The 22,334-nt window shown below is 32.9% G+C and overlaps 2 protein-coding genes and 1 long non-coding RNA gene across 6 annotated transcripts in view; 2 read left to right on the forward strand and 1 right to left on the reverse strand.

The window, feature by feature from the left end:
- Positions 1–22,334, reverse strand: part of Mcad (Medium-chain acyl-CoA dehydrogenase) — a 34,415-nt gene that overhangs the window by 1,467 nt on the left and 10,614 nt on the right. The window contains exon 1 of one of the 3 annotated variants that reach the window (XM_073984194.1): positions 6,240–6,387. The exons of the other annotated variants lie outside the window; for them this stretch is intronic. Coding sequence (XP_073840295.1) covers positions 6,240–6,257 — 18 coding nt within the window. The 5' untranslated portion in view covers positions 6,258–6,387. Of the gene's footprint in view, positions 1–6,239; positions 6,388–22,334 lie in introns of those variants that run through there. 3 annotated transcript variants of the gene reach the window in all.
- Positions 16–7,861, forward strand: LOC141402596 (uncharacterized). The gene is made up of 2 exons (XR_012412669.1): positions 16–5,851; positions 6,101–7,861. It is a non-coding gene; the product is annotated as an uncharacterized lncRNA (long non-coding RNA).
- LOC141402587 (uncharacterized) lies at positions 16,341–19,475 on the forward strand. 2 transcript variants are annotated; one of them, XM_073984192.1, is made up of 3 exons: positions 16,341–16,815; positions 16,922–17,576; positions 18,505–19,475. In XM_073984192.1, exons 2-3 carry the CDS (start codon positions 17,129–17,131, stop codon positions 19,404–19,406), a joined length of 1,350 nt encoding a protein of 449 aa, XP_073840293.1. In that variant the 5' UTR covers positions 16,341–16,815; positions 16,922–17,128; the 3' UTR covers positions 19,407–19,475. The 2 variants fall into 2 exon arrangements, with proteins under 2 accessions (XP_073840293.1, XP_073840292.1); XM_073984191.1 differs by lacking the exon at positions 16,341–16,815 and having other exon boundaries at positions 16,829–17,576.

The following is a 22,334-nucleotide window of genomic DNA, read 5'->3' on the forward strand; positions in this document are numbered from 1 at the left end:
AGACAAACAATGAAATGCAATCTGTTATTCCATATTTTTTTGCAAAGATAAATAATAATATATTTATATACACCTATTCCACGGTACAAAAGTAGCTTGGTGAAAAGGGAGATTATTATCCCGCTGATTTTTGTATCTTTGATATTATTATTCTCTTATATATATATATATATATATGTATGTTACAAGTTACATATTTTGAATTGAGATCTACCATACGCACAGGCTACAATTGCAAACTTTTCTAGGCAATTCTCACATTTAAAGGTTTTGAAATTTGCTTTTGTTACGTTAAATTATTAATTATTATTAGCATAATTTAAACTGCTTGGCTGGGCTGTTCCTTTGAATAAATCATAAAAACAATAATGGGCCGATTCCGTACAGCGAGGCGAGTCGTGTCGCGTTGCCAAATGCAATTTTTCGATTCCGTATGGCAATATCGCCTGACGTCGTCCTTTGAATAAATCATAAAAACAATAAATCTATATTAACAATGAATCTTAATTAACATAATCCACTATAATCACATTATTTTCGAACAATTGTTTGAAATGTGTGTATCGCGATTATGGAATACACTTCCAACATATTAAAATAAAAAATAAACTTTGCAGTATCGTTTCATATGTTCAAGTCTAAACTGCTTTCGTACTTCTTGCACCGATCCCAATAAATTATGTTCTTTAGTTGGAGTAGTTAATTTAACACTGTTATGAATCGTGAATTTCATTCATTGGCCTATAGGCTTTGTTATACATATAAAACGTCATATAAATACAAAATAGAATAAATAGTAAATTCTTCGGTCACTGACAATATCTATAAGTGTCCTTGTTAGTTTACCAATAACTATTTAAAAGTAATGTGCGTTAGTTTCGTTTTAATACATTGTTTTCCAATAATTTAGTATTTCTTATTTATTTAATTTATCTTATATAAATATAAGATAAATTTGGAGAATAGCATTAGCAGCTTAGGCCATCAGCTATTAGTATTTCTTATTACTTTAAATATAAAAAAATTGCATTCTTCAATTATTATTTTTGTTATTAATTTCTATTGTTCGTAGCCCACGGTTCGGCATTAAATAAATTACTAAATATGATTAAATAAAGGAATAAATAGGACTGAAATGTACTTTTTATCATATTACCGTTAATAAATATTAATTTAGCGACCACAATTAAAGTGCTCAACTTCAATGTTGTAGCGCCTCTAACTATGTATAGTGTGTGGCTCGCCGTTCGGTCTTGGAGAAGGTTACATATCATTGATATGAAGAAGTCTTTATAGGAAATAGTTTTTTTTTTTCTAAATGATATATTTTTTCGTTAAAATATATATTCCTAATATAAATCGAAAATATAAATAAGTTTTCTGTTCCAGTACTGCAAGAATCTACTAATTTTTCGATAACTTAAAGGAAAATATATTTTCGTAGTAAAAGTAGTAGCTTCTTGCAGGTTCTGGAACAGAGCACAAATTTTAAAATGTCGAACGGAATATGACACTAACATTACAGCCCAGTTCAGTCAGCTGGGTATTGCTGTTACCTTATATTGTTCTAACATACCGGAACCTTTTGAAATAAATACTAATAAACTCCATATTGCATTTTTTCAGCAGGTAGTATAACTTAGTGTATACAGTATACTGGCCCTACAACTTGACAACTTTGCAAAAATGTTGTAAATTTATTGCTGTGTCAGGCTTTATCTCATATGCTAACAATGATAAATTTCACTTTATTTATGAAAAAATTAAATATTTGTTTATTATTGCACAGGAAAGCACACATCGTGAATACATATGTACATACAAATATTTTTGGAATTTACAGTGGTCTATTACGAGCTGTATTACCAAAAAACGATGCAAACTAATTTTAATTTTGCAGCTAATTTGCAAGGCGAGCTGATTTTTCTGAGACTTAAAGATCGGATTTATGCCATACTCCAACTCTTATATCAATCATAAAATGTGTCGTGGTATTTCTAAACTGGTTTTCAATACATTGGGGCCCGTCAGGCGCACTAATACTCTGCCTCCACACATTGAAAAATGTCATAGGACATTTTGGGGAGTTTGATGGTAAGAAGGGAGCACCTTCACCTAAGTCTGGGAAAACTCATGGTCAAATGCCATGTACAAAGCCCTTGGAATGCATCGAATGTTGTTGAAAATGAAATGCCATATCACGGAGTCTGTTCCTTTCATGTAACTAGTTTTAAAATATGCCAGTAAAGCTGTGAGTAATGTTTTCTGGATACTAATGAATCTAGCGTGTAGTGCAACAGATCAACAGTTCGAAACAAACAAAATATTAAAATGTAACTACTCACACATAAAAAAACAAGTAAGAAGAAGTAATACCAAATTGCCATGAACATTACCAACATACATTGCTATCGGGTATTGAAAATAGGTCTACACGTATAGCCCCCAAACATAGATTTAAGGAATTTGAACGTTTAGTCTCATTTGACCACCGCGCCTTAGTTGTAATTATAGATGTTAATGATTTTTATATTTTATAATGTATTAACCCAGATATGCCCATTGCTTGATCGTGATCGTTTTAAAAGTATTTTTATATTATTTTAGAAGCAAATGTGAAATAATAACAGTATGTTTATATGTTTTTTAAAAATTTTTTGAAAAAAGTGGTTTTTGAGGCCACTTTTGGACACAGGGTTTTATCATATAACTGGGAGTTATGGGACACAAAACATTTGACATATAGTCCAAAGACACCTTTTCGACATCTAGTTAACGTTTTTTCGTAGTAGGCTCCACATCGTGTATGTTTTCGTTATAAAATTACCCAATAATTAATCGGTCATAACGCAAGTCATTGTAAAAACTAAGCGATCGGTGGCAACTTCGATGAACTAGACCTCAAAACTCAAAAATAGTAGCTCAGAATAATGGAATCACATAATATCCCAAGAGCTACAGATGTGTACTGAGTATATCACCAAAATAAACGGTACTTTGATAAACATAACATATCAAATTAGCAAGAATTTTGTGTGTCCTATATATAGGACGCTGGGCATATCTGGGTTAAATACTCAGGATTTATAAGCTAAGTAATGTGTTTTTATGGTCTTGTAGGCTTAGTATTACTTGAATGAATTTAAATAAATAAATTTGGTATTTTGTGTGTTTCAATGTTTATATGGGTTCACGTTTTGGTGTAGCCTCTATATAACGCGAGGCGTCATTGGAATATTGAAGGTATTAGTCCCATTTGGCCACTTAATTGAAAGTAATTAGTTATTTAGTGTTTCCAGAGGCTTAAAAACACTTCTACCAAAAATTTTTTATAGAACGGTTCCTCTCGATATTCGATATTTTAAAGGGTTTATCCAAACGATATGACTGAAAATTGAAAAAGGAAAACTTTGAAGAAAAAAAACGCTAAATTTTAATTCCTTAAATAATTTTTTAAGAGAATTTGAACATCTAAGATTTAATGTATTTTAAATATAATAGATATATTTTAGTAGCGTGATGTAACGTTTAGTGTAATAAACTTCGAAAGGATCGAGGTGATTTCGTTTGCGCTGATATTTTTTATTTTTTCACCAGGGAGTTCAGCGCTTTACCTAGTGCTATCAAGTCTTACTTAGATGGCTTTTATACTATAGAGTCTAATGCAGGAAAATTTGCTGTGAAGTGGTTTAAGGAAATACATTTTAAGAAATTGAATTGAAGAAGTTATTCACTTTTGGTAACAAACAGAGCTGCTGGTTCTGGAACAGACCAATTATGTATGTGTACTATGTACTCAATCATTTCGTTTGAAATAAAGTGATATTGATTGATAAGAATATAATCGCGGTAAAAATTTGTTATCACGCGCCATAAAATAAATTTGCAAATGATTTGTACGCATACACATACAGTAAACAAATAAAGTCTACATACACCCTTTAAATCTCGAGTTCTAAGGGTAAGGAAACATTTTTATGAAAATCCAAGCGCATAGTTCTGTGCCATATCCGTAATAAACAAAATTATGTCTGACTTCCGTATCGTCAGTTGCTTTGTGTTGTTTAAACCTCGTCAAAATATTTCAGTTGCACACTGGAAAATGCAACTAAATGCATCAGAAATAAAAATGATACAATTTTTGCTTTTTATCTGCGTTAAAATGCGTACTTTTGACGTTTTGAAAAACGTGGATTCGCAGTTGTTAAGTATAACGACGTAAAGAAACATAATACTTCACAGATTTGCAGTCATTTGTAAAGCAACTGACGATACGGAAGTCAGCCTATATTGCATAATGCACATAACGTCAAATTCCATAAAAATTAAAAAAAGAGTAGAGAAAAATTGTACATCCTCCCCAAGGAAATATGGATATTACCGTAAACTGTATAGCAATAACAATTTTACCTTTTTATAGCCCAAACGATCATAATACGCAAGCGTATTTTTGAAAATTATAATGCAAATAATTCGTTTATTAAACAGTAGAAGCTGGAGATTTGTATGTATTATTGATATTTTTCAATATGACATCGAATTTCTACCATTGGAACGATACAATTCTATACAATAACGTTGCTACAATTGTTTGAAATTACAAAAATCCGATGTCTAAAAATAAAAAAATTGAAAGATTGAAACCAAGAAGCTGGCGTTTTACGTCACCTTATTATTTCATCATGGTTCATTCTTTGGTGGTGTTTTTACTTTGATGGTTTGGAAGCTTTAGGGTTTGTAGAATACTGTTTTACATTTATGATTGAGTAAAGGTCCAAATATTATATCAAACCTTTTTTCGAGACAATGCCAAGTCTTCTGCACATAATTTGCGCTTCGAAATGCTGTGGAATCTATTAACTAAATTAGAAATCTGAACGTACATTCAGCGAAACTCAGGAAGACATATTATCCACAAGGACAACTGCAAGCGATCTAAGATCTCATAATCTTCAGTTCCACTCTGATTTTTGGGTTGTATGAAGTACTAGACTGGAAAACATAAAGAAATCTGCTAAGATCCGCTTTGATAAGCTATTAACGAAGTGTGACCTTAAATAACGATAATTAACCCACAAATATGTTTCTATTTTGTCTGAAAAATTTCATAGACAATGATAACAATTTTTATTGCGTATTCCATAAATGTTACGGTAACATTCATATTTCCACTTTTTCTCTATTTTCAATTTTTAAGGAATTTACCGTTATTTGTTGTATTTCGTTTTGTTTGTTACGGATATGAAATATAACTACAGTCGAACCTCGATTATCCATAAACCTTCATTATCCGGGAAAGGAAAACACAGATTTTTTTTTTTGTTAATTTCACACCGATTAACAGTGGAAATCTTCATGACCCGGGATTTTAGTTCATTCGACCAAATTTTAACAGATTCAAACTTTTTAACTTCGCATTAAATTCATAATTACTCTTATTTATAAATATTTGCAAGAACGTACTTTTTATTAAATATCTATGAGAAGCCCGGAAAATCAATTATCCGTAATGCCTTCGATACCGACCATTACAGATAATCGAAGTCCAACTTGGATTTTCATAAAAATGTTTCCTTACCCTTAAACTCGAGATTTATTGGGTGTATGTAGACTTTATTTGTTGACTGTATGTATTTCTACACATTTCTGTTTTATATTTCACATAAGAACGGTGGGGTCAAAGTACATAAAATATTTCGAACATAAGCTTTAGATAGCTATATTTCAAATTATGAAAAAAGTATTACAGATTCTTATAACAAAAAGTGTATAAACAGAGGGAGCCAAATTTGTGAAATGGGGAATGTGCCTACATATGTATTAAAATACATTGTATTAATGTATGTAGTACGTAAGCACATGCATTGTCAGCAAATTTTTATACAAAAAAAATCGACATTTAATTAACCATGATAACCGTTTCAAATAAACCTACGCAAAACCGGTGCAAATCTGATAAGATATGTTTGTTCATTACTTTTGTTGTTTCGACTAGTTGTTCTAGACGATCTATTTCGTTAAATAGGTCACGAAATTATCAATCGGCGATTTGCAAAATTTCTTGCACAACAACATAATTTCTGTTTTGGTCTACTTTCAGTTTCAATTGGAATCGATGGCGTATTTACTAAATATTATACGTATGCAGACATTTACATACGTATATAAAACTTGTTGTTTTTATTAATTTATACACTTTTATGCTGTATTTTTTGCTCACTTCACCGATTATTACTCACTTTAAATAAGAGAGACATTTTTAATTATATTTGCCCGAGTATCACCCTTCCGCACACAACAGCTGCTTGTTTTCGAATGAGCTGGTTGCAAACCTAACCGGAGCGGCTATGGCATTGTTATCAATTGGACATTGGACCCACATCACATTGGCATCTCACGGTATTCAACGTTGTATGTGTGCAAAAAAATATTCAAACACATATTTAATGATTTTGTTTTGTTTGACAAAGCTAAAATAACTTCATGGAGGAGAATTGTGTTGAAGAAAATTATATTTGTAGAGAGACCATACAATATTGGATGAATAACATATCTCTCTCATTTATTGCAACTTTCTTTTTATACAGTTAGTCAACAAATTGCATATCTGTTGATTTACCAGTTAATGACAGCATGAAGCCAATATACATATGCAAAAATCGGTCGGAAATAACAAAAACAACGGGCAAAAAGCATAAGTACCTGGTTTTTGTAATGTCAACTAAATAATTGCAAAATGAATGATTGTGGAATAAAATTGTGGGATTTTCCCACACTCAAGGATTTTTATGACATGTGGACATCCAGATCCATAATTTTTTATAAATTAATTGTTGTGTGTGTAATAAAGACGGTATATTCAGAAAAAGAGAAAGTCAGGTAAACGGATTTCGGAAAATATGCTACATTTGGTCTATTCCAATTATAATAATGGTAAATCCGCCAGAGAAATCGCTAAAATCACCTCTCATAAGCTGAGAACTGTATACAACAACATATACCGCACCGAGAGAGAAGGCAGGCTCAAACTAAAGATGTTACATGGCAAGCCCAAAATAGTAACCCCACGAATTGACTGGAGAATGATTAAAGAAATTGACGAAAGACCCCAATTCAGCCCCAGATAATTGCTTTTTTAATCACAAAAGATTTTGCAGTAAGTGTGTCACATGGAAAATTCTGAAAAATAAGCCTACATCACGAGTGACTAGGTAAAAACCATTGCCCTCCCAGCACAATATATAGAAACTATTCAGACTTTTTACAGACAACTTTTCACGCTATCTTTAGTATTGGGATGACGTTATATTTTCTGATGAGACAATGACAGAGGAGGTTTATTTAGATGTTTAAAAAATTATTTAACCAAAAGCGTCAAGAAATTTGAGCCTGTTGACCCTGAAAATTCAAACAAATTGCAATATATGTAAGTACTAGGACTTGGCTGTTATACAACTGCACCAAAGTCATTGACACCCCAGTCCAAAGTCTAGATATTAACCCCATCGACAATTAATGAGTACACCTAAAGAAAAAGTCGAGAATAGGTCGCCCATTAACAGGATTGACTAAAAAAATACATTAAAGAAGAAAGGGAAAAAATATGATTGGAATATGACATTCCGAAACTTATTTATTAAATTCAGAGACGTTTACAAGCTTTTATTGATGCCCAAGGTGGGCATACGTAATGTTAGAACCAAATTTTCGAAAAATACCGTGAGATGTTCTCCTTTTTGTTCATTTTAAGAAATTTTTAGTGAAATTTAACTACTTTTTTATTTTATTTATTAATAAACATGTGTAAGAATTAAACTGTTAACAAAAATATTAAAAAGGATATTTATTTATAGCAATAAAACGTTGTTTTATTTAAAATTTTGTAATAATTTTGGTTTTGCAATAATTAAGTTGACTAACTGTATCTGGCATAGTGGTTGGCTTTACCTGCACACCTCATGCACAGTGGTAGCATTTTTGTCTGTTCTTTTACTTGTTTAAATTGTAAAAGTTTCAAAATTAGTGAACTGCTCATAGAAACATTTCGCTAGTAAAAAGTAGTACAACTTGAAGATTCTTGCAAGTGCTAGAACACATGTATTATGTGGACATGTTGTATAATTAGCTTACCCTAATTATACAGAGGTTAAGCCAAAATTGGATACCCCTCTAAATAAAATTATTTGCTGAAAAAAATAAATAAAAAGACAACATTTTGCATCCAAAAATACAGTTTAATCAACCCAAGCAAATGTGATAATTTATTGGGTGCATTGAACTGAATTAAAAGCAATTTTTGGAATAAACTTCATCATAAGTTTTTTCCATGAATAAAGAAAAAATAAGAATATTAAGATTTTTTACGCAAATATAATAATAAAAAATTCTCCGTTAAATCCAAACGCAAAAAAGTTTGTTTCTTTTGCTCTCAAAAATCTTTAGTTCAGATTTCGACATATAACATGCTAAGAACTATAATCGACATACACTGTGCGCCTTAACTAAATTTAAATGAAAGGTGCTTACACTTGGGGAGTTTTTGCGGTTTCTGAAACTACAATGTTCATAGATGAGAAAAATAAAAAAAAAACAAAAAAATCGCGGGAGGGATTTTCAAATAAATCACGGTCAAAGTTCTCATTTTTAGGGCTTTTTTAGGTTTTCACGATTTTGCTTGGAAACCGCAAGTCCTATCGAAATGGGGCTAAAGAAAATTTTGTAGCTGTGAAATTTCTCCAGATGATTGACCGTTATGATTTGTTCCTAGGTTTACCACTTTTGTGATATAGATGTTTAGGTCACATTTTTAGTTTTTTTTTTTTTTGTTAGGTTTTCACGATTTGCTTGAAAACGGTAAGTCTTATCGAAATGTGACTAGAGAAAATCTTATATAGGATTGGTTTTCGTATTTTTTTTCCTAGGCTGTACCATTTTTGAGATATATAAGTTTAAGTTGGGAAATTTGCAGTCATGACCTTGTTTTATAAGGAGACGATACAGTCAGTAATTTGTCAAAATTTGAACTTCTATATCTCAAAAATCGTAATACCTACGAAAACATCATACAATCTTGTAGAGAATTTTCACTGCTACAACACTTTCTTTAATCCCATTTCGATAGGACTTTCCAAGCAAAATCGTGAAAATCTAAAAAAGTCCTAATAATTTGAACTTTAGCCGCGACTTATTTGAAAATCCCTCCGGCGATTTTTTTGTTTCTTTGATTTTTCTTATCTATGAACATTGTGGTTTCAGAAACCGCAAAAACCTCTCAGGTGTAAGCACCTTTCATTTAAATTTAGTTAAGGCGCACCGTGCATACAGAAACAGGCTGTTGGAATACCTTTTGAATCAATTTCAGAATGCGCTCCGCTTTGTTTTATATAGAAAAACCGTTACAAAACCCAAAATAAAATGAATTTAACAGCCTGTTTCTGTATATCGAATCTTCTGGCCTAATAAAATTCGGAACTACTACTCCGAATCAATTGTAGCCCTGTCGATGTAGAAATCCGCAGGAGGATATGTACTTGGTTAGGCCACATCTTGCGGCGTGTATATATATATATATATATATATATATATATATATATATCGGTATGGTGTATTGTAACTCGCGAATTGTTGTAATATACCATAACTTTTAAGCGCATTTAGGTAAAATAAACTGTTTTAGCACGATTCACCGAGGGCTTTCTTAAAATTATAATTTGAGCGGAAGTTGTGGTCATATTAATGTAAAAAAATTGAAAAAATCGTTGAAGGAAACGAGTTTTTTTTTGAGTCAATTTTCACTTAGTGGCTTTACAATACAATGTAGAGTATAATGTTCCAAGACCGCCAAATCCGTCCATTAGATCGGCGGATATGATACGCCTCAAATTTCGAAAATCTGCAAAAAATGTTTTTGAAAATATCGCGTATTTAGACGCGTTTTGGATGTGTCATTCCTACTCAGATAAATAGAGCGAAACGCCTGTCTAAAATGTGCGAAAACAGATATTTAAAAACGTTCGCGAATCCGGAGTTATTATAGTTTTTGTCTAAAACCTGAGTGCGATGCTACATCCACGGTTCTTGATGGATCGCAATGAAATGGCATAGAATGATGATTATTGAAATCAGATGCGCATCAAATGCAAATGTAATATAATTGTTCCACAAACATCCCAGGCGGGACAGGGGAGACTTCTCTCATATCAATGAGTGCACCCCGATTCATATTAGCTCAATGATATGGGACCTACTGTTTATCGCCGAGTCCGAACGGCGTGTCTAAGACACCACTTGAAGAGAAGTTGTACAAGGCTGAAATACTCAGAAAATGTCGCCAACATTACTGAGAGGTATTTTGCCACCGTTGAAAAGTGTTTGATGTTGACTGGCCGGGGAATCGAACCCACGACCTTTAGCGTGCAAGGCGGGTGTGCATACCATTGCACCACGGTGGCACCCAAATGCAAATGTACTTCGTGGAAATTATGGGGATTTTACTGTTTTTAACACCCTAACATACACCTGATGCTACATCATGGTCGCCAAATGGAATTTCAAATAAAAATAAATAAATAATAAACAAATAAAAGACATTGATCCTCTGTTTTGTAAAATCGGATGAGCATCATGTCATTTCCACTATTACGCGGCTTCTATGCGTTTAAGTGTTGTAATGATCTAAAAATATTCGCTAATAGGAAAACTATCAGCCAACATTTGGTTGCAATGGAATATCTTCACTATTCGGTGAAATTTTGACGAAAAAGACGAAGAACTCAAACATTTTTTTTTTCTATAAAACCATAAAAAGCAAAATTAGCAAAATATGATTTTTATTTTTTCTTCAAATTTCCTTCGTAGTTTTGCAAATAACATAAATATTATAGCTACAAGCTGCACGCCCTAGGCATCATTCCATTTCTCACAGTGAATGGATGCTGTTGTAATTTTTTTATATATTTTTTGTAAGTACAACTCCGTTATTTTAAAAAATATGTATGTTTGTAAATACGGAAAACTTTGTAAGAAATTCGATTTTTCGCGAATCCTTTAAGACTTTTCATAAGTATTTTTCTATCATCGCAAAGGGTACTTATTTTGTAAGCAGTAATAGGATATAACAGCTTATTATATAGTAAAACCGCGATTTTTTAGAATTTTATCCAATTATTAAAATTAAAGCGCCTATATCTTTTGCGCGCAACGGTCAAAGTTAGTTACAAAAACAGATTTGGAATGACGATTTTTTTTGAAATGGAAAAGACAATTTTTGAAATTTTTCGCGCTATCAAATTTTGATGTCAACATTTGTAGTAGTATGTGTAATAATAATAATTGTTCCACAAACATCCCAGCCAGCATTTTTTGAAAATTTTAATCAAATTCGAGTCTTTTTTGATCCGACTGCACGATTAAAAAGCTGGAATATGAGCTCATTTTCTGATCATAAATGACTCCTTTGTCGGGAGGAAAACGTAACCGCAGGCGACTCTTCTAAACAAATCACAAATGAGTCTTCCTCTGCATTAGTTTCGAGTCATTTTTGGTCATTTTCATGAGTCTTTAGGGAGTCATTTATGAGTATTTTTATTAGACGAAATAAATAAATTTTCTTTTTATTCTTTTTTGTTCCTTTCCTTTGTTTTATTGTCTTTTCTGCTTTGTTATGTCTTTTAATTATCCATTATGTTGCGCGGTGGTTAGTATACTGCTTCTTCATTTCACTTGGCAAAACCTGAACATGTGTTGTGTTTGTCTATACACTTAATATTATACGTTAAATTTATATCAAAGTTTTATAAAAAGTGTATATGAGAATTATTTACAACCAAACAAAAATAAAACAAAACAATCAGTTTTTAATCACCTAACTGTTCAAAATATGATCAGAAGATACATAATTATAATCACTTTTCAAACAACACCTGCATGACCATTTTTTGATTAAGCATTTTTCAATCTTCATGAAGATCAAAATGTGACTATAAATAACAAAAAAATAGTCACATTTTAAACGCCTTAATGATTCATTTGTGATTGCTACACATTTGTTTTTGTATTTTAAATTTAAATCTTTTTAATCACTACAGGGAGTCACTTTCGAGTCCCTTTCTGATCATACAAGCGACTTAATCAATTTTTGATCACCAAAGGGACTCTAAAAAGATGCCGCAATGTGATTTTTAAAGAAACAATCTTCCAAATGCTAGCTGGGATCCCATACGGGACAAGGGAGACTTCTCTCATATCAATGAGTGCACCGCGATACATATTAGCTCAATGATATGGGACCTACTGTTTATCGCCGAGTCCGAAGGGCGTGGCTTAAGACACCACTTTGTAGATAAGTTTTACATGGCTGAAATACTCATCGAACCCACGACCTTCAGCGTGCAAGGCGGGTGTGCACCATTGCACCACGGTGGCACCCGTGTAGTAGTATGTGCACATTTTTCAAAATATGAGAATGTGTGTGTGTGTATTTTATGGATTGAGGAAAATCAAAATAGTTTTGATTTTCAAAATAAAACCCAATCAATCCGATGAATATGGTTTATTTTCAAAATTGTCAAAAAGAAATTTTGAAAAAAGAAAACATTAGCTCTGTTCCAGAACTAAAAAGTTCTTACAATTTTTACCACTTTTACACATTTTGCGTTTCCGTACACAAAATTTATATGAAAATCGTGTACGACTTTTACGACTTTTGCCACTTTATAAAGTACGAGAACAGGCCAATTGTGTTTGGAAAGAAATAAAAAAATTTAAGTTCATTTGTTTTTTAGTGGAAAATTGGAAGATTTCGGTTGCAGATTGAAGGCTGATTGAATGCTTTGCTACACACTTATCAAGCACACACGTACAGAAGGAGTTCATCGGATGGACAAGCCAATTTGATAGTGTATGGTCCGCTTAACATGTTAAATATTAGTTTTGGTTATCATTGTTGAACTACGTGAGTATTTATGCATTTAATCTGGTCTTATGGGTACTTTACACGATATGTTTTTTTTATTTCTTTATTCCTTTATTTTTTACATATGGGTTGTCACTTTTTATATACAAAATGTACATGCAAAGTGACAGCACATATCGCACCTGTTCAACAAAAGGGTAGTAACTCAAAATTTTGATTTTTTCACTTTTTATCAAAAAACGATACATTATGATCAACTCTACCTACTGTAAAATTCTCGTATTGTTTTGTCTACTCTTTCGTCGAAAAATACTGTTAAGTAACTCTTCATGTCTTCAAAGTAACTACTATGTATCAAGAAAATAGTTGTATTTCTAGTTGCACCCACGTATATCAGGCATTTACATCGCCATTTTTTCAACAAAAGAGTAGGATTTCGAATTGTTCCCTCTTTGTGTTATCAATCACCCCCATTTTTTCAGTTAAACGGGAGAAGTCGAAATAATTCTCTGCTAAAATCAAGATTGTTTTCAACAAAATGGTAGTAACTCGAAAATTGGTTAGAAATATAATTAAAGAAATATAATTAAGTAGTATAGTGAACAATATATCCTGACGATGGCATAGTTTTTTGTATAATATACCTTTAATATCAACATAAATAGTTTTTTGTCTCTACTGAAAACTTGGAAATTTCGAGTTGCTACCCTTTTGATGAACAGGTGCGATATGTAAAAAAAAACATTTTTGCAAAAACACGACATTTTTATCATAGCTATTTGTCATTTTTCACAATTATTCATGCATTAATTTGTGGAAAATGAGTGTTAATTTTCTTAGTGTGAAAACAATTACTTGACAAACTGTATATAGATTCCAGTAGTGGGATTCTGTATCTCATTTTTGCTGTTACCGACAAAAATCGGTAAAATGAATCGCAAAATTATGACTAAAAACACTAAGAAAAGTTGGCATCACTGTTTGTGTCGGTAGAGGCTAGCGACTACTTTTTATTCATCGTTAACTTACCGAAAAATTTCGTTAATTATAGAAATTATAAGCATTTTAATTTTACCGAAAATTATCGATAACAGCAAAAATGAGTTACAGAATCCCACTACAGGGGCTCAATTCTTGCTCTGTTCCAGAACCTGCAAGAATCTACTATTTATTACTACGATAACATTTTTTCCTTTATGTAATTAAAAGTACGTTTATATATAATTGGATTTAACAAACCCACTGGGTTTCAAATGTCAATTCCATTGCTTATATTTCAAATAAATCCTCATAAAAAAGGTTAACCCTGCAAAAGGCTATAATATAAACATGGCCTTATCGGAAAAAAATAGTAAAGATTAGTAGATTCTTGCAGTTCTGGAGCAGACCATCTGTTTCTATGAAAATGTGAAATGAAAACAATTTATAAGTCTGTGTTTAGACACACAAATTTCTCGGGAAAGTAAATTGAGTTTTTTGGAAGAGAGCGGAGAGGAAAGAGCTCCTCAATACTCTTTCCCATGGTACAATCATTGCAAGGTAGGACACAGCAAACATATGATTACAATTTTTTCCTGAGGTCCTCCTATTGTGTCAAAACTGTTTTGACAAATGACAAAATAAATTGATTGAAAATAAAATAATAAAATCAAAATATGTACATATGTATAAATAAAAACAAAAGACAATAGCTCTGTTCCTTTACGTGCAAGAATCTTCAAGTTTTACCCCTTCTTACTCGAAAAGCGTTCCTTTACTTCAGACACCATACAATTCGTATGGGGGCAGTTTACAACTTTTGCTACTTTTGCCGGTTTTACCACTTTCAAAAATAAAGGAACAGACCAAATAATACATTATTCGAAAACAAATTATCGAGGAATGCTTTTAAGCAATTGTTCAATTCAGTGGAATATGCTGTGGCTATCTGGGGTGATTGCAATTTACCACATCTTTATTAATGGTGCCCTTATGAAAGTGAAGACACTTTAATCTGGTCTGCTTTGCCGTATATTTTGTAGATGCGAAGTCTATCTTCCTCATCCTTAGTCAGATGTCATATGCAGGATGCCGATCATTTGTTTTTTTTTTTTTTTGTTTTTGAGCACTCGTAGAATGTATCGCTGGTTTGTACTTCAATGTATTCGGTGGGAGCTTTCAAACTTCAAATAAAATTGATTTTGAAAAACAGCATCTATCCAATTATTCGGGGTGAAGCTGGATACCAGATGTTTTAACCTCCGACCAGCTACAAACGACGGAACTCATGCTTTGTGTCATTGTACATAATACAGTGCGTCTCTTTGGGTGTTTTTGTAACGCCTTTCCTTATCCATTTTATTTCCTGTATGCTGTAATATTGGCATCATTCTTTATAAACAGTATCTGCCAGTATCTCAAGTCCACCTTCTCTATGAAGAGTCCAGAAATTCTGGTACAGATTCGCAAATCTTGGTCCCTAAAACGTTTCCGGGAGTAATAAACATTTGATATCGTTTCTTTTTTAATAGTATGATGTTTTTATAGGGGGGGGTTAGTAGCCCAACGGCCAACCCAAGTGTTTATAGATGTTATGAATGAGATTGCGGCGTAGGGGGGTATCAGGGTCCACTTGAGATAGAAGAGGCAGCATGATATGTCATGGGCATTATCATGTTAAAGCCGGTCAGTACCGTTGCTTTTTTCTTTTGCTCTACGTCACCCTCTCCATAAAGAAGTAAACTAACGTTAAATTCGTCCGGGCCGAACTTTTAATAAGCTCCCCCATGACGTTGTTCGCTACAACACATTTGACCAACATTTTATCAGTCACTTCAATCCGTTCGGACACTAGATTGATCTCTACAGGCAGACGGACGGAAATGGCTATATAAGTTTGCCTTAAATGATTATTTCATATGGATGCGTTAATAAATGAAAAAAATAAATTTAAAATCAAATGTAAACAAAACAAACATTGACAATATTTCAAATAGAATACTTGTTGCTTTTGTTATTAGTAATTTTGAAGTTATAAGCAAACTGGCTTCAGAGTTGCTTTTTTAAAATTTCATGAACCTGACCAACCTTCTAATAATTGAACCATGCTCTTTCCTACCCCCTATTGCCTAAAAACTGAATTTACTTTCCCGAGAAATTTGTGTGTCTAAACACGTACTAAAGGAAATAAATGTCATATGAAAAAAATTTATAAAGAAAATATTTTTAATTTTCATAGAACAAGAATCCTGCCCCAGTAAACCAAATGTCGGATGTCCGACACGTCTGTACAATTTGTCCCGGTCCACACTAGTGATTTCATTGAAAAAAATTCTTGGAATTATGTGTTTGTAGATCGAGATCCATAGTAGAGTAAAATCATTAAATTGCTGTAGCGAGGAATTCGATCTAAGAACGACTAATTCATTGAAATTTTTTAATGAAATTCACTCTAGTGTGGACCGGGACTTTCGGAAGCAAAATCGTTCAGATTTCGTTACGATTTCTATACGATATTTAGCAGGGGATTTCGTTTCGTATTCGGAAATAAATGTCCCTTCGAATATAGCGCCTAATTGCCTGACCTGGCTCTAGTGTGTCCCTGTTATCACTAGATTGATTTCAATGAAATGAAGCTGCTAGTTTCTATTTACCCAAATTTGTGTGGTAGAAAACAGCAGAAGAGAGTGTCATTCGGCGCCATTTGTGTTTAAAGAGAAGTGCAAGTTTTGCTACTTTTTGGAAAATTCGAAAAATAGTACTATTTTGCAGGTTCTGGACCACAACTAATGTGAACCTGCTATAACTTTTGTGGTGAATAAAATCGGGCGCACTCGCATTTAATTAGGGAGAGACGTTACTAAAACGACAGAGTAGTCATCTGTCAGTTGCGACGCAAAACTGAAACGTAAACAATAACATATGTATGTACATATTGACACATTTTATTGTTTTCTCTATTTAGATTTAGTTTGGACATCTTAAAAAATTAAAAATTTCACGTAAAATATCATATTTTCTGTGTTATAGGAAGCAACAGTTTCTATTGAAATTGAAGTACTCGAATTACGTCGCTCGTCACTGTCGTAAAAATGTAGTTAGTAGTCGTTCCAATCGGTCGCTGTAAAAAAAGTTCGTGAACTGACACATCAGATTTCACAAAGAGAAAAAAGACTTGAAAGTGAAGTCCCTGTAATTTTTACCTTCCTTTGAAAAGCAAAAAACTACTGCTTTGATATGGAGGATAAGCTTAAAGTGAAGGTTATTGGAGTTTTGAAAGAACGTGAACCAAAAGTTAATTGTGTAAACGCCGATCTTCAACAAATTGTTACAACAATATCTAGGCAGCGACAACTGCAACAACAACATCAACAGCAACCCATAAAAATGTCTGCCTTAGACATCTCGGGCATACTTAATTGTCGAAGAAGAATGGAATGGACGAGGGAATGGTTAAAGAAGTACCAACACGAGTTCTTAAACAAGGAAAATCTTCGAAAAGATTTGCTTTTCCGCAGCAATGAAGTGTACCACATCAATCATTTCTTCAGCATTACAGAAAAGCAGTTTCGTCATCTAGTCAATATTTTGGAACCCCTTGTCATGGTGTTAGAGCCTCAGCGGAAGAAAAAAACGTTTAGTGCTGAGGAAAGGATAGCTATAACTTTGAAATATCTAGCCACAGGTAAGTTGACTACTCCTCAATCCATCACATTGCTATATTCATGCATCGGAGTAGTACAATACTTTTTTAGACAGACTGAGTACATATATTAGAGTTGTGCCAAAGGAACTATCTAGTTCACTTAGCAGTTCCAATGGCCCACATTTTTTCTTTGAACAAACTGTGTATACTTAATATCACACCTTACATTTCATGATGTTACTCATACGTTTGGCAACTAGTACAAGGAACTAGGAACTAGATTACCCAACTCTAATATACATATATTAGTTTTAAACTTTAAGATATGTATATCAATTGTAATTACCATATAGTATGCAATCAAATGCAATTGAACTTTAATCGGCCTATAGGCTTATATTGCACAAAATGAAATAAATAAATAATGCTGAGGTGAACATTATAATAGTCAATGTGGGGTTTTAACTTATTCTTGCATACAATATATTAAAAAATGGAGAGTAGTATCCTCCGACGTGAAGGTGGCAACCGTTTGAATTATGTAGAGTACAGGATGGGATATGTAACATCATCCATCGTAAACTGTGGTTGTGCTCCTTGACTGGAAGGAATGTTATAAAACGTAATACAATTCCCATACGAACCTGCTGAACGCGATCAGAGACTAAATCTCTCATAATCATAATCATCATCACAGAAAGGACAAGGGGAAAGTTATTCGATATCCGGTAACATTTTAGTCAAATACTTGGGACCTATATCCTTTCACAGAGTGTGAACGAAGTGTAGAACATAGAGGAGTTTTAGATGGCTGAAATGCCGACAAATGTTGTCAGTCAACATAAAGCTAAATTGAGTGCAGGTATTTCGAACCAACGACCTAATTAATACCTTTACTATATAATACGACAGATACTTTAGACTATTTCTATAACAAATATTAACCTGATACAACCTTTCTTTATAGGTGAAGTAAATTCCTGTCGTAATTATTGTTTTCGTGCATCCAAGCCAGTTATAATCAAGATGATAGCAGACATATGTGAAAAAATGTACGAACTATTGAAAGATGAATATGTATCCTTGCCAAAAACCGACGAACAATGGATTAACGTCATTAGGGGCATGCAACAATCTCAGCAAATTTCAAATTGTTTGGGTCATCTGATAATGCGCCAAGTTATTTTCTACACGCCCAACAATCAACCAATTAAACCACGCGCCATTTTATGGGATGATGGTGAGGATAAATGCTGTTCCAAACAACCGCCGTTGATTCTAACGGCAATAGTAGACGGCAGTTACAATTTTCTACATTTGGATGTGGAAAAAACAAAAGCGAAATTCTACGATGAGATTTTTGAAAAATCGAAAATACGAACACTCATTGAAGAGAATACCATGGTGATTCCTGCTGTTGTCAAAGATGCTAATGGAAGCTGTAGATCATATTCATTTGCTAGCAGCTATTCACTGCCAGAAAAATACTATCTGAAAGCAATTTCTGAGTTCGAATTTAATGCCCTCAGCAATACTGAGACAAACGATGCATTGTGCATACTGACTAATATGTTCCCTGTGTTGGGTCAGCCACTACGACTTTGCGAAGCAGAAGCCCAAAAAATTATACTTGGTAGTATTGCATTATATAACTATTTGCGCAAAACCAATCAAGAATATTGTAAACTTACTGAGAGAATTGTAATTGGTTCGACTGATAGAGTCGACATGAATATGAGCGAAGGAAATGCTGATGATGATTGCATACTCATTGAGCAGGACGAATTTGCTCCGAAAGTTTCCGATTCCACTTGTTTTAAAAGTCTACGTAAACAGCGTGGCGACATTCCAGCTGGCCTGGAATGGTAATCGAAATTATATCCCTAAACTTATTAAGTGCATCAGTATAGTTTAAATAAATAAGAAAATAAATCCAAATTTTAAATGTGTATTGAGTTGGACTTAATTTATCTACAAAACGTCTATAAATACACACTAGTTGATTCAATCCCTAATCCGTCCTATTATATGCACGGATTGATTGACTTGGAATGGAGGTAGAAGCGTTATCACTTATGGTTATGACTTTTTATACATTTTTTTCAAAAATGATTTTCTGTTGCTAGAATTGATGAACTTTTGCCTATTAATGACAAAAATAACATTTGTTCCATATTATGTATTAAAAAAGTAGAGTGGGACTTAGGGACTTATTTCGATTAGGAACAATGTTGGTCAAAGGTATATAAACCCAGTTGTTCAATAAATAGCAATAGTCTACTCTGACATTGTTATGTAACTAGTTACGCATTGATCCTAGTTACTTTACACCCAAAAATGCCACACAAAATAGCCTATAGCTTGCTCTTGTCACTTGAAGTGGGCTTCCCTTCCTGTCATGTCAATTCTCTAGTTACAGGTAATGCGGCATGTAATATATTGACTATTTTATACACTACTGATGGATAGCGGAATATACAATGTTTCTCTCTCGAAATCTCTTTCCAATATAATTTCTCTTTTTGAAAACAAAATAGAATAAATGTTTTGTCATTTTGTTTAAAATTCATTTTTTATTCGAAATATAAAAAAAATTATGCGTTTGATGTGCAAAAACTCATTGTTATATGTATAAAGAAGCAAGAAACGTGTATTTGGGCTAAATTATGAAATGATGAATATTTTCAGACGAATTTTGGTAAGTATAGAAACTTATCTGGGACAATATAATTTTCATTAACTCATTAAACTTTTATACATTTTATTTCAGGTACTTCTGAATTCTGAATCTAAAGCACACTTGAGATGCACATTCCGAGTAGAGTTGTATAGTTCATGAACGAACTAGTTCAATTGAACGATTCAGTGAAAAGAGCTTATGAACTAGATCAGTCGATATAGTTCATTATAGTTCAATAGCTCACTGAGCGCCGACCGAAAGATCCACAAAGAACGATCAACGAACGAACGATTCACAATCTAGTTCAGCATGTCATTCACATAAAGTGACGCCGTCCTCTGTGCTAAGTGACGCCTTCGTAATGTAATAAGTTTTGTTTATGTTTTGGATCAATGTGAAGTGTCATCCCCCATTGTAATAAAAATAAATTTTAAGAGCATTTTAACACATCGTATCCCAATATATTGAATCCATTCCTTATTCCTTAGAAAAAAGGAAAAAATAAAAAGAAACATACATACAGTGATAATTTCTACAAACACACAACGTAAGATTTTTTGCCAGCCACTTAAATGAAATTGTAATTACATTTTTTTTCGAAGGATGTTTTTTTCTAAACTAAATCTTTATGAATGGAATAAAAGTATCTAAATGTAATATTTTTGTAGTTTAATTATACTATTCTAATGTTTGTTCCTATTTGATGTATGTATATAAGTGTTTTCATCAAGAGAACGATTAAGAGCTCGAGAACGATTCTGATCCGAATGATTGAACTGGATAGTGAACTATGAACTAGATTACTGAACTAGTTCAGTTAAAAAAGCTGAGCTATTAAACTAGATCTTTCAAATGAACTAGATTGTACAACTCTAATTCCGAGGACCAAATAAACATTAGCTCCAGTATCAAGGATTCACACACAAGATTCAATATCAAGGAACTTAAAGATGAACATTAAATTTTCCTTTGTAATATATGTATGTATATACACATCATGTAATTAAATAAAGCGTGGTTAGCGCATATACAATATATACAGATTAACTGTTATACTTATATTGTTTAAGCCGGTATACTGATTACAACTTACTTTTGATTTTGTCTATAATTTCTGACTACCGAATTAACTGGTTACTGGTAATGCAATGAAGGGACAAGTGGCTTTCCGAAGACTATGGAATTGACTGGTTACTGGTAATGCAATGAAGAGACAATTGCCTTCACACGACTATCGAATTGGGTGGTTACTGGTAATGCAGTGAGGAGACAATAGACCCCTTCCTATGACATCCCCATGTTAAATTCACCAGGCTATAACATTGAGAGTAGATTGGGTGGTAACTAGGGGTGTTTACCAGTAGCCAGCAATAATGCTAGTTATTCCCTAGTTACCCGAACAACTGGGAACCCTCTTTAGCCTTAATAGTATTAGTAAATTATGATGTTTTTGTCAATGTATTTGGGAGTAGTTTTGGCAGGATTGAAATCAAAATAGTTTTGATTTTGTAAATGAACCCCTTTCAATCCGATGAATTTTGTTTATTTTCCAAGTAACCAACAAATAATTTTTGAAAACAACAAATATTATTTGTGAGGAAATTAAAAAAATTGGAAAACTTCAACCCAAAATCGAGTTTGGAGGAAAATTCATCGTTTTTGGAATATGGATTGAAGGAATGCCACACACTATTCAATCACACACGTACACAAGGGTTCATTTGGCAGTGCAGTTTGGCAGTATAGTGTATGCCCCGCATTATGTATTAAAAAGTAGAGTGGGACTTAGGGACTAGTATTTCATTATTGCTGAGATAGGTACATAAGGTCAGCCCAAAAATGATTTTTCTTTTATAAAAGCCATTTGATCCAAAAACCTTATATATGAAGCTTTATGACGATCGGTTAACCTTAACCCGTGCCGCTAGATCTTTGTTTCCATAGTAATTCGTATGGGGGCTCAATGCGAATTTCCATGAAATTGGTTTTGGTTTTATTTGTTTCACGAAATCTATTATCCCTTTCCTTTAGCTACCGCTCTCGGAAAAATATTTTTTAAATGTAAGTTTTTTCTAATTATCCGCCCTTCGGTCGGGAATTTAAGACTTTCCCCTATG

Source organism: Musca autumnalis, unplaced genomic scaffold (assembly GCF_047663935.1).
Source record: "Musca autumnalis isolate F117 unplaced genomic scaffold, ASM4766393v1 scaffold_4, whole genome shotgun sequence".
In the NCBI taxonomy this organism is placed as follows: Eukaryota; Metazoa; Arthropoda; class Insecta; order Diptera; family Muscidae; genus Musca; species Musca autumnalis.

Excerpts from the sequence above, each read along its gene's own strand:
- LOC141402587 (XM_073984192.1), top strand. The coding sequence starts at position 17,129 with ATGGAGGATAAGCTTAAAGTGAAGGTTATTGGAGTTTTGAAAGAACGT. Across the intron at positions 17,577-18,504 it reads TTTGAAATATCTAGCCACAG|GTGAAGTAAATTCCTGTCGT; the intron begins GTAAGTTGACTA and ends CTTTCTTTATAG.